This window comes from Paramisgurnus dabryanus, chromosome 1 (assembly GCF_030506205.2).
Source record: "Paramisgurnus dabryanus chromosome 1, PD_genome_1.1, whole genome shotgun sequence".
Classification (NCBI taxonomy): Eukaryota; Metazoa; Chordata; class Actinopteri; order Cypriniformes; family Cobitidae; genus Paramisgurnus; species Paramisgurnus dabryanus.
The window spans coordinates 36,962,954-36,975,904 of NC_133337.1; the positions used below are offsets into that span (position 1 = coordinate 36,962,954).

At 37.4% G+C, this 12,951-nt stretch overlaps 1 protein-coding gene across 17 annotated transcripts in view; it reads left to right on the forward strand.

Annotated features, from left to right (window-relative positions):
- The window catches only part of cacna1c (calcium channel, voltage-dependent, L type, alpha 1C subunit), a 156,989-nt gene that overhangs the window by 114,463 nt on the left and 29,575 nt on the right, over nt 1–12,951 (forward strand). For all 17 annotated transcript variants that reach the window (XM_073814799.1, XM_065269468.2, XM_073814836.1 and 14 more), the window contains 15 exons: nt 240–330; nt 3,009–3,035; nt 3,440–3,600; nt 3,861–4,086; nt 4,166–4,367; nt 4,444–4,564; nt 5,049–5,163; nt 5,626–5,746; nt 6,186–6,255; nt 8,099–8,228; nt 8,335–8,464; nt 8,552–8,611; nt 8,730–8,836; nt 11,017–11,104; nt 11,231–11,338. In XM_073814799.1, the coding sequence (XP_073670900.1) occupies nt 240–330; nt 3,009–3,035; nt 3,440–3,600; nt 3,861–4,086; nt 4,166–4,367; nt 4,444–4,564; nt 5,049–5,163; nt 5,626–5,746; nt 6,186–6,255; nt 8,099–8,228; nt 8,335–8,464; nt 8,552–8,611; nt 8,730–8,836; nt 11,017–11,104; nt 11,231–11,338 (1,757 nt within the window). The remainder of the gene's footprint in view (nt 1–239; nt 331–3,008; nt 3,036–3,439; nt 3,601–3,860; nt 4,087–4,165; nt 4,368–4,443; nt 4,565–5,048; nt 5,164–5,625; nt 5,747–6,185; nt 6,256–8,098; nt 8,229–8,334; nt 8,465–8,551; nt 8,612–8,729; nt 8,837–11,016; nt 11,105–11,230; nt 11,339–12,951) is intronic.

Here is a 12,951-nt window from a genome sequence, read left to right on the forward strand (position 1 = left end):
CTAGCCAGTGAACCACTTATGTATAATAATTTAGTTAATGTATATATTTTACATATTGTACACATCATGATTCTGTACAACTTTGTTAAATTTTTTGCCGGTTTAAGTCAGTTACACAGTGTTTGTGTGTGTTAGTGGAGATGTGCAGAGCCATAGATGGGCCCTGATGAGAAGATGAGTATTATTTTTGCTAGAATTCATTTCTCTTCTGTCTCTCTCATTCTCTCTCTCTTTTGCAGTGAGTATGCCAGCTAGTGAAAATGAGTCTGTGAACACTGATAATGCTCCAGCTGGAGATATGGAAGGAGAAACCTGCTGCACTCGCATGGCGTAAGTCTCCACAGCATCACATTTCTCCCATCTTCTCTTTTCCTTTCTGATCTTCTGTGTTTTCCTCTAGATCTACTTTTGCTTAAATATTTAACCCTTTCCAGACATATGCAAATATTTATACTCTATTCCTCATGGTTTTCACTCTTGTGAGTTTTTTTATAGTTTATTTTTGATTACATGATTTATTTACATAAAGATCTTAGTTTGAAGGTTATGCACTAGTTTAAAAGGTTTTAGATGCTATGTTAGTGCTTACTAGTAAGCATGGTTAAAGGGCCCAATGAGTGGCTTCTTTCGCTCCCGTGATCTTCAGTGTCATACTTTCAATGTGCACTGTGTTGTCTGCAAACTCTTTCTGTCTGCTGTCTGCTGTTGTCAGATCAATTTGAAAGAACATATCAGACAGGAAGACACTTGTACCTATTGGTGGGGTAAAACTCTACTGCGTGCTACAGTTACTGTAGCTGTCCTGACACATACCCCATAAACACACACATGCAGTATATAAAAACAATATTATGCACGCATAGATCCCACATTAAAAGACTCATATACTTCAGAATATATATACTTGTAGAATATTTTAGTGATTACTACACTTTTAGTGAAATGATAAACTTTGGTCAGTACTGTCGTATACTTAATTTTTTTACAAAGATAGAATGCAGACACACAAAAATATCCTATCTATCTATCTATCTATCTATCTATCTATCTATCTATCTATCTATCTATCTATCTATCTATCTATCTATCTATCTATCTATCTATCTATCTATCTATCTATCTATCTATCTATCTATCTATCTACTGTATCTATCTATCTACCTCAACCTACACCCCTCCACTCTTGCATCCATCCATCTACAGTATCCTTCTATAATTTATCTATTATCTGTCTATCATCTGTCCGTCCATCCATCCATCTATCTACCTACATACCTACCTACCTACACACTACCCATCCACCCTTGTATCAATCCATCTATCAGTCTATAATCTATCTACCTTCCATCCATCCATCCATCCATCCATCCATCCATCCATCCATCCATCCATCCATCCATCCATCCATCCATCCATCCATCCATCCATCCATCCATCCATCCATCCATCCATCCATCTATCTATCTATCTATCTATCTATCTATCTATCTATCTATCTATCTATCTATCTATCTATCTATCTACACCCCACCCACTCATCCACCCTTGCATCCATTCATCTATCCGTTTATAATTTATATTTATCCATCCATCCATCCATCCATCTACCCACCTACTTACCAACATACCTACATATCTACACCCCACCCACCCTTACATCCATCCATCCGTCTATCGTCTATGTTTTATCTATCATCTGCCTATCATCTATCATCTGTCCGTCCATCCATGCATCCAAACTCACCAAAGCCACCCACATACCTACCTACCTACTTACCTATACCACCACCCACCCAGTCTACCACCCACCCAGTAAGAGGATTTCCAAGTGGGCTATTGACACAAAATTTCCACCAGATGTAGCCATCAAGCCAAATATTGAATTCATACAAAGAAATCAGAACATTTAAGTACACAAGTTGAGTCATAATAAAGTGAAATGACACCGGGAATAAGTAATGAACACATGAAGAGAACAAGGTGCAAAATGGCATAGAAAGCCAGGAGATCACCTGAAATCTGTCAGTATTGAGAGAGAAACCCTGCCCCCTATCAGTACTCATTGATATCAGCTGCTTTAGTCCTAACAGATGGCCTATAAAGGCTTCTCATTACCCAGGAGGCACACAGGAAAGACTTCATGATGGGTAAAAGCAAAGAACTCTCTCAAGATCTTCGTAATCTTATTGTTGAAAAGCATTTTGATGGCCAAGGAATCAATGAAGTGGTCAGTCAATCACATGACCTAAATCCCATAGAAAATCTATGGAGAGCACTGAAGATCAAAGTTCATAAAAAGGCCCAAGGAACCTTCAAGATTTAAAGACCATTTGTGTGGAAGAATGGGCCAGAGGCTTTTCGACAAAGTATTAAATTAAGTGTGTTCAATAATTATTCCCTGTGTCATTTCACTTTCTATTATGACTCAACTTGTATACTTAAATTTTCTGATTTCTTTGTATGAATTCAGTATTTGGCATGATGGCTGCATCTGGTGGAAATTTTGTGTTAATAGCCCACTTAGAAATCCCCTTACTGATAAAAATGCTGATGTGTCGAATACTTATTACTTATCTATCTATCTATCTATCTATCTATCTATCTATCTATCTATCTATCTATCTATCTATCTATCTATCTATCTATCTATCTATCTATCTATCTATCTATCTATCTATCTATCTATCTTCCTATCTATCTATCTATCTATCTATCTATCTATCTATCTATCTATCTATCTATCTATCTATCTATCTATCTATCTATCTATCTATCTATCTATCTATCTATCTATCTATCTATCTATCTTTGAATTTAGGTGGCATTCGGTTGCTCTGCTCATCATCTTTTGCTCCACATGGGGGCGCTTTAATATTCCTACAGTACACCTACAAGTATGAGCAGGGCCACCTGACTGTCACCCCAGATCTGCTGTCTCTGTGGAAACACTGTCCTTCATGATGTCTTGTCCGTTCTGTATGTATAATACATTCTGTTTTCCATTCCAGAAATAGGATCTCCAAATCCAAATTCAGGTTAGTACATTACATACCGTCTGAAGGCAAGGATGCTTCTTTACTGCTCTTCATGCCGTATATATGTGTTTGCGTGTTTGTTTGTGTGGTGTTTTTGTTGTATTTCGATGTCAGTGTTGTGTTTTGATCATCACGGTTGCCCTCTAATCAATAGCTGGACACCCATTTACAGGTTCAGACTGCTGTTGTTATTCTGTTATTTGATTTGCTTGACGCCACAAGAATTAAAAAGGGGATCCCTTTACAGTAATAACACAATTTAGAAAATTATAATACCAGAAACAACTTGTTTTGAAAATTAAAAGTATATATTAATCCCTGCTAATACCATTGGCAATATTTACCTATAAATATAAAGTATACCTTATACCTCTCTCTCTCTCTCGCTGTCTCTCTTTCTGTAGTCGATATTCAAGGCGGTGGAATCGGTTGTGCCGTCGCAAATGTCGCGCAGCCGTGAAGTCGAACGTGTTTTACTGGCTGGTGATTTTCCTGGTATTCCTGAACACACTAACCATTGCCTCTGAGCATCACCAGCAGCCAGACTGGCTCACCGATGTACAAGGTAGAACTGTACTGTAGTTGTTAAACATAAACAGCACTGTCAGAAAAAAGCTCAAAATATGTACTGCAAAGTATAGTTGTGCACCTACATTAAAAAGCAATTTGTCTAGTTAATCAAAAACATCATATTTAAGTTTAAAACTGTACAATACTGCCCATCAGTACTTTAAATAACCCAACATTTATTGTTTTTCGCTTGTAGCAGCCTGTACACTAAAGACATTTTCTGGTACTGAATGTAAACGTTGTTTGCGTTTACAGATATCGCCAATAAGGTGATGCTGGCTCTCTTCACCGGTGAGATGGTGCTGAAGATGTACAGCTTGGGCCTACAGGCGTACTTTGTCTCCCTTTTTAACCGTTTCGACAGTTTTGTGGTGTGCGGTGGGATTCTGGAGACCATTCTGGTTGAGACAAAGATCATGTCACCTCTCGGCATCTCCGTGCTGCGCTGCGTCCGCCTGCTCCGCATTTTCAAGATCACCAGGTTTGTATCAGAGACGCGTGTGCCGTATTAAGCACGCAAGTGTGATTTTGTATGAACTTTCCTCACTGTTCTCTTTCAGGTACTGGAACTCTCTCAGTAATCTTGTGGCATCTCTGCTGAACTCGGTGCGTTCGATCGCCTCCCTGCTTCTCCTGCTCTTCCTGTTCATCATCATCTTCAGCCTGCTCGGCATGCAGCTCTTCGGAGGAAAGTTCAACTTCGACGAGACGCGCCGTAGCACCTTCGATAACTTCCCCCAGTCCCTTCTAACCGTCTTTCAGGTTCGCTGCATAGTGCAAGTGTCCTTACAAGCAGCTTGTTTGATCTTTGACTGATTTTTTTATCTTGTGATGGTAGATTTTGACGGGAGAGGATTGGAACTCTGTGATGTACGATGGGATCATGGCATACGGAGGGCCGTCTTTCCCCGGAATGCTCGTCTGTATATACTTCATCATTCTCTTCATCTGCGGAAACTGTATCCTCTTCGGCGTGATGGCACTTAAAGGGATGCACATGTTTTATGGAGCATTACATGACATAAAACAAAGCAGTTCATTACACAGCTTTTACTCTTTAACGCTCATCTAGCTAACGCTATGATTTTTTCAACTAATGTAGCTACCGCGCATATCTTATCTTCTAGAGGATGTAAGAATTTGCTCCAGGATGAGATGTTAAATTTTAATGCACAACTGAATTAAACTTTAATATTTAATTAACAGCTTTTAATTAAGTTGCTTAACAAAGTATGCTCACCATACTGTATATAATACAGCATAAATTAAATAGAATACAACTACTCACAAACAAGACACGATGAGCAAAACGCAAGCTAGCATTACATGACACAAACCAATGATTACATTTGATAAACACTTATCAAATGCGATTTCATAAATCTTTCAAGTTATACATTTTTATTAGCACATTTCTAGCAACATTTCCTGAACGATAACTAGACATCCTTCTGAATGTCTTCTTGGCCATTGCCGTTGACAACCTGGCAGATGCCGAGAGTCTGACGTCAGCGCAAAAAGAGGAAGAAGAGGAGAAAGAGAGGAAGAAGCTTGCCAGGTTCAAATGAGTGCTTTGATATTGTCCTAAGGACACATAAAACCTTCCTATGAGGATGTCTTGTCTGGAAACTAATGAGCTCATTAAGACCATATCAGTTATTACTCCATTAGTTTAACACTTGAAAAATTAACTATAATTTTACAGAGGTTTGGCCCCTGTAAAAAGCTTTAAATGCAGGTGCTTAAAGAGATATTTTACCCTAAAATTAAAACAAAGAAAGATATTTGAAAACAAAAGCACCATAGACTTCCATAATAGGAAAAATCCTACTATGGAAGTCAATGGTGCTCAAAAATGATTTGGTTAATAATATCTTGCTTTGTGTTCAGCAAAATGAATACAGGTTTGTAACAACATGAGTGTGAGAAAATAAGCCGAAATTTTAATTTTGGGCTGAACTATCCCTTTAAAGCCCCATGTACACACATTTATGCCACAATGTCTGTTTTTGTCTTGCAGAACGGCTAGTCCAGAAAAGCGGCAAAACTCTGAAAAACCTCCGCTGGAGGACGAGAAAAAAGAGGAAAAGATTGAACTGAAATCCATCACCTCCGATGGAGAGACGCAGCCTGCCACCAAGGTAACTAGCAAGAAGCCTTATACTGTAAAACACAGACTACAGTACAGCACTTGATCTCTGCTAAGACAATCTCTGTAGTGTGAAAGGCCCCGAGTGGGTTATGCTAAAACAGAATCATCATAAGAGACACTAATGTGCAATAAACAAATTTATTGGTAATCACAAAACCAACTCTTCCACCAAGGAATAGAGTTCATTATGGCTGACTGTAGGGTGTTTAAGTAGGCAACTTGGCAGATTAATATACAAATGAATTAATATGCGGTCACAGGTGTGCATATATGAGATATTTTACAACAGCAATGAACGTGCCTCATCTGGACCAAATTTAAAGTCTCAATAAATAATCTTTCCCTTAAAGACTGCACACTCCAATTTGTATACAGTATACATGTAACTTTGTTACAAATTGTTTTTAATTCTGTTTGTATGGTTTCAGATCAACATTGATGAGTACACAGGTGAAGAGAATGAGGAGAAGAATCCATATCCTGTGAATGATTTCCCAGGTGTGTTACAATGAACAGAAACCACACAAATCTGTTGAATTCAGCTCAGGGAGCAATTAGTGCCTCGATTCCTTGAAAGATTCCTTCTGATTTACCAAACTTCACCACATTTCTCTGTCTATTTGGATTTATTTAAGTTTATTTATTTACTAGTATCTAAAATGCATGAAAAGTAGATTTTTTTTAAAGAACAGACGGCTGGGACAATAACGAAAGCCTGTACGGGCTTGTGCAAAGTATTTTCCCACAAGGCAAGAAATGAAAATTAAAAATATATAAACAAAGAAATTAACTGAAATATGAACTTGTGTATTAGTACATGTTAACGATATGCAAAAGTTACAAACCCCAAAGTAATGGATGACGCAAGTTATCGTTTCCAAAGTAAATCTCTTTTCTTGGACTACAACAAACACACAAATTGTAGGCAACAGTTTACTTTCTGGATTGGTGACGTAAACAAGACCAACATTATCATAATTTCTCCCGCTTTGAACTTTGGACTGTAAGTTAACTCCTGTTAGCACTGCATTGTGACCGAATCTTTCAAACATGGTAAGGGGCGTCACATTTCCAGCTGATGTCAGAGGTATTCAGACCAATCACAACGTACAGATTAGCTGGCCAATCATGGACACAGGGCTTTTCAAATTGATGAGTTTTGTACAAAATCAGTGCGTTTCAGGAAGACAGGGATATCTGGAGCTACAAAAATGTACCGTATGTGGAAAATAATGTGTTTTTTAAGCACGCGAACACATTGTATTCTACCGAATACACAAAATAACATAGTTTTTAACAATGAAATAGGTTCACTTTAAAGACCACTGTATGAAGGGTATTATAAGGTCTTGTAAAGTGATGTTTCATTATGTTCCTAAAGCGATCCCAGAATATTTTATTTTGTTTTGTATAAATTTTATAGATGTATAGTCCATGAATCGTGGTTTCTAAAACAGCGGATAGGAGCTTTGATAGTTAGAATTTAATCTAAAGGGACAATTTAGTCTAAAGAAATAGAAATAAAAATTCCAACAACACAATTCTGGAAAAGACAGACAGGATACACTGTAAAAAATTCCTTGTTGCACTTAAATCAACTTGAATTTACAATTCATTTCAACTTTTTTTGACTAGTGAGGAGTTGCTGTAATTATAAAATAAAAGTTGAATTAGCTTAAGTTATTTCAACTTTATTTTTATAATTTATAGCAACTGCATAGATGAGGATTTTTTACAGTGTAGGTTTATGTAATTGGTACTAAAACAGATGATGTTGTAGGATGAAAGAAATGGTTACATCATATAGTTAAAAAATTCTTAATTTTGAAAATTGAATCATAGTTCTCTCTGTTGAAAGGGGACATATCATGAAAATCTGACTTTATCCATGTTTAAAAGCTATAATTATGTCCCCAGTGCTTCTATAAACCCAGAAAATGTGAAAAAGATCAACCCAGTAACTTAGTTTTGGTAAACCATTCTCTTCAAGCATGTGAAAAAATAGGTAATTGAAATTGGCTCCCCTTGTGATGTCAGAAGGGGATAATATCGCCCATTAATCTGCACTATCCAACCACGGCACTGCCATTTAGTGCAGAGATCAGCTCATTTGCATTTTAAAGGACACACCCAAAATCAGCACATTAAATCTGTTATAATAATGTTATAATAAATTATCATATGGTATTTTGAGCTAGAACTTCACATACGTACTCTGGAGACACTAAAGATTTATTTTACATTTTAAAAAAGTCCTGTGAAATGTCCCCTTTAAGAAAAATAATAGGAAATGTTTAGAAAAAAATGTTTTTGATATTGCAATATCAAACAATCTTTATAGGAGAGGACGAAGATGAGCCTGAAGTTCCAGTAGGACCTCGTCCTCGGCCACTCTCAGACATTCAGCTGAAGGAGAAAGCCGTCCCCATGCCAGAGGCCAGAGCTTTCTTTATTTTCAGCCCCAGTAACAAGTACGAAACCCAAACACACCTTCACACAGTATTCACATCAGTGCAATATTACATGCTCCATTTCCTAGATTTCTCTCAAACACATTCCTCTCTCTCTCTTTCCTAGGTTCAGGGTTTTGTGTCATAAGATTGTAAACCACAACATCTTCACCAATTTAATCCTGTTTTTTATACTGCTGAGCAGTATTTCACTGGCAGCAGAAGATCCAGTGAAGAATGACTCATTCAGGAATCAGGTACACACAAACCGACACGCACATCGTATTTGTAGCCCTGCGTTTATGAGGCTTTGATGTGCATCTGTCTCTGTCTCCCTCTGGTAGATTCTAGGCTATGCAGATTATGTGTTTACAGGGATCTTCACCATAGAGATCATATTAAAGGTAATTTTATATGTTAAATATACATGTGACCCAAACATTTCGTGCTATTAATATCTTTCAAACTTTCTATTATATCTAACCCCCTATTGTCTCCCCATTTGTGTATGTTTGCTCTCAGATGACAGCGTATGGAGCATTCCTACACAAGGGTTCATTTTGTCGGAATTATTTTAATATTCTGGATCTGGTGGTGGTCAGTGTGTCTCTGATCTCCTCTGGAATTCAGTGAGTACCTGCACACTTTACCCGCATACTAACAAACTAGCTTCTCATCACAAAAGTAACCTATCCTTATTAATTAATGTACAAATTTAACTTAACATCAAATCTACTCATATTCATTTTACAGACGCCTTTATTCAAAGCGACTTACAGGGCATTTAAGGAATAGGTTTTTATTTGTAGCTATGTTCCCTGTGAATCGAACATACAGTACTGCGTATGTGCTGCTAATGCAGTGCTCCATTGATTTATGTTTAGCCAATCAGATTGTTTTGAATCCATAACTGCATTCGATATCGCTTAATTCCATACTATGTAGTGGGGGAAAAGCAGTAGGCAAGGTAAGTAGTATGTCCGAAATTATAGTTTTCGAAAAACAGAAGGGTAAAACTGGATGACCTACTACTTCCAGCAAGATTTGAGGTGTGCATTCGATGGATACGTACTGTCCTGTGAAGGCTCACTTGTTAGGACAACGTATGTCACATGATGCATCAACATGGTGGATGTAGTATGTCCAAATTTCATGCGTACTACCCATATTTATACTATAAAGCAGTGGTTTTCAAACTGGGCGAGATGGTGCCAGGGGGCCCCCAGTTTTATGACATTTAATAAAATACATTTGTCATGAATTCTGTGTAATTAAACCTAACAAATAATAGGCCAACTAACCAACAGCACTACTAGGTATAATTTTATATGTTTTGTTTAATTAAAATATTACATTTTAAAACTGTTTTTGTCATAAATTTTCTTTCGGGGGGCCGCAAAAAAATGCACTGTACACAAGGGGGGCCGCACGCTGAAAAAGTTTGGGAACCACTGCTATAAAGAACGTACTGTTTTACCGGTCAATGAATAGGTATTTTGTTTAACTCGGTCTCGGTACATACTTTCACAGTATGCGATTTCGGACACAGGGAATGACACTTAGCAGCATAAAAATTAGAAGCCTTAGGTTAAAATTATCTTTCATTTCCTTTCTAAGCGAGAGAGTATGCTTAATGAATTCTGTTCAAATTAATATACACTATGAAAATTTTATAGAAATAATTCATTTTTCTATAAATTACAAACTGAAGCTGACCTTAAAACCTGGTTATACATGGAATAATGTAAGAGCTCAAATGCAAAAACTTCAAAGTCTGACATGTTTTCTTGTAAATGAGCATCTTAATTGATTCTGCCAACACATCTGTATTTCTAAATAGCCTGAGGCTGGGATTAAATGGATGTTAAGGGAAAATATTTTATTAACATATATAATACGTGCCTTGAACATTCGGTTAATATCAATATTTCAATTTTTAGGGATGCACCGATACCACTTTTTTGGAATACGAGTACGAGTACTTGCACTTCAGTACTTGCCGATACCGAGTACTTAATAAAAAAACATGATTTAAATTTACAGGTAACAGCTTTAGTCATATAATTTAACAAAAAAACTAAGGACTAGTTTTCCAGTTTGTTGTAAACTCTGCCTCTTTGGACAACACAAGAGGCATTAACCCCTTACACGCCGCTCAAACATAGACATTTCTCAGACCGTGGTATCGATTCCAGGTATCGGGGGACTTTTAACGAGTACGAGTACTTTAGAAAATGTGGTATCGAGGCCGATACCCGATACCAGCATCCCTTTAATTTTTTGACTGATGTGGCATTTAAAGGTTTTTGCATCTGAGGTCCTTAATAAGGGGGCAACTAGGGCCATTTTGGACATGCTATAATAAATTATCTTTAGTGTATTGTGAGCTGAAACTTCACAGAAACATTCAGGACACACTTGAGACTTATATTACATATTGTAAAAAAGTATGGTCCATTTTTATGCGTACTTGAGAGGTCTGTGTAGAGTGTGCGTGATACGTACCGTATGCGCACCGCTATATTTTTGAAACCCTGCTTTCATTGTACGACAATGTCATGCATGTGCCTACAGGAGAATGTATGATGTTGCCCAGAAGATGCATTGCATTTTTTTGTAATCTGCATGTGTCCAATGTCTGTGTACACATACTACTTTGCAAGCCTTTGCGTTTTACCGTGCGCGTATGTTCCCGTACACCTAAAAAACAGACTTTACTCCGGACTTTACTGGTAATGTTGTGGTGTTGTCATGTGATCAGTAATAAGCTGGTCTGATTGGTGCTGCTGGACTGTGCTGTGATTCACAGGTCAAGTGCCATTAATGTAGTGAAGATTCTCAGAGTGCTCAGAGTATTGAGGCCCCTGAGAGCAATCAACAGGGCCAAGGGCCTTAAAGTGAGTCTCTCTCTCTCTCTCTCTCTCTCAATTACAAAAGATTATTTCCATATACTCTGACACACTATTTCTAAATGCCGTAATAAGTATTATTGATTTAAATATGGTTGTGTTTTGTGTCCACAGCATGTGGTCCAGTGTGTGTTTGTAGCCATCCGCACCATCGGGAATATCGTCATTGTCACCACTTTGCTGCAGTTCATGTTTGCCTGTATCGGTGTCCAACTCTTTAAGGTGAGGTCCCATATCTCAACATTAACCTACTCTGCAGATGTCCAGGTCTAATCTTCTGAAAGTTTTTCACATTTTGTTTGCTGGGAATCATGCCTGTTAGGGAAAGTTTGTTATATAAAAGTGAACGTACTGATAGCTAAGGGGATAGTCATATTAGGCAAAAATTAAATAACACACACACACACACACACACACACACACACACACACACACATATACAGATTTGATGAATGATAGGACTTTGCTGAAAAGCCACTGAACTTTTTGGATTTTGGTAAAATATGTGATTCTGGACAACAAGACCAGTCATAAGTCGCCAAGGTATATTTGAAGAGTTCGGTTCCAAAACGAGATAACTTCGTTATTTAAATGTTTTCAAAAATCTTGTTTTCCACTTTCCATACATTCCATTTAACTCTTTCCCTGCCAGCGGCGTTTTAAAAAAAAGTTGCCAGTCAGCTCCAGCATTTTTCATAATTTTCACAAAAGTTTATTGCCTTCTAGAAAATGTTTTTCTCGAAATATATAAACATACAATATATTAAATGAAAAAAAGACCCTCTGCTTTTAAACAAAAAAAGTTTAATCCTACCTTCATTTGTTCTCTCTTTATCACCTCTCAAATATGGGTAGGTTTCTTTCTTTAAAAACACCAAATTTTGAGATTCCATTTTTGTGAAGGACTTTTGATAGAGATCAGATTCGGAGCGATCCTCAAAACATACACAGACATACAGCTGTTTGCCCTAGGTTGATACTTCCGGGTTTTATAAGTTGCGGAAGAGCACCACCTGGTGGATAATAGCTGTAATATGGATTGCCAGAAATACTCGTCATTGGCAGGGAAGCGTTTTCTCTTGGCGGGGAAAGAGTTAATATAATTTAAACTGCAGTTGGATTGTTTTGATGTAAGCCTTCATAACTAAAAAAAATACAGCTTAGTATCACAATAAAAACATAATAATAAACATGTTTTGACAAAAAAATTAAAAACGCGTTATCTCGTTTTGGAACCAAACTCTTAGTAATAGCCAACAATTTATTGTAAGGGAAAAAATATATTTTGTAAATATATCAAAAATGTATTTATCATTAGTAATATGTGTTGCTAGGGACTTCATTTGGACAACTTTAAAGGGATAATTCAGCCAAAAATGATATTAAACCCATGATTTACTCACCCCCAAGCTGTCCGAGTTGCATATGTCCAACGTTTTTCAGACAAACACATTTTCGGATATTTTAGAAAATGTTTTAGATCTTTCTGTTGATTAAATGTAATGTTACGGGGTCCAGCCATAGTCCACGACCTTCAAGTCCAAAAAAGTGCCTTCACAAATTAAATCCAAACGGCTCCAGGATGATAAACAAAGGTCTTCTGAGGGTAATCCGCGCGGTGTTGTTGTAGAAATATCCATATTTAAAACTTTAATAACGTAAATAACTACCTTCCGGTAGCGCCGCCATCTTAGTCGCGTCCGCATTCAGGATGAGAGCTTACGCAGCCTACGGAGGCTACTCTGCTGCTCTGTGCCCCGCCCTCCAAATTTGTCATACGTCACTAAGAAAAGTGCACACACTACGCTAATACTCTCTCCTGAATACAGAGGAGT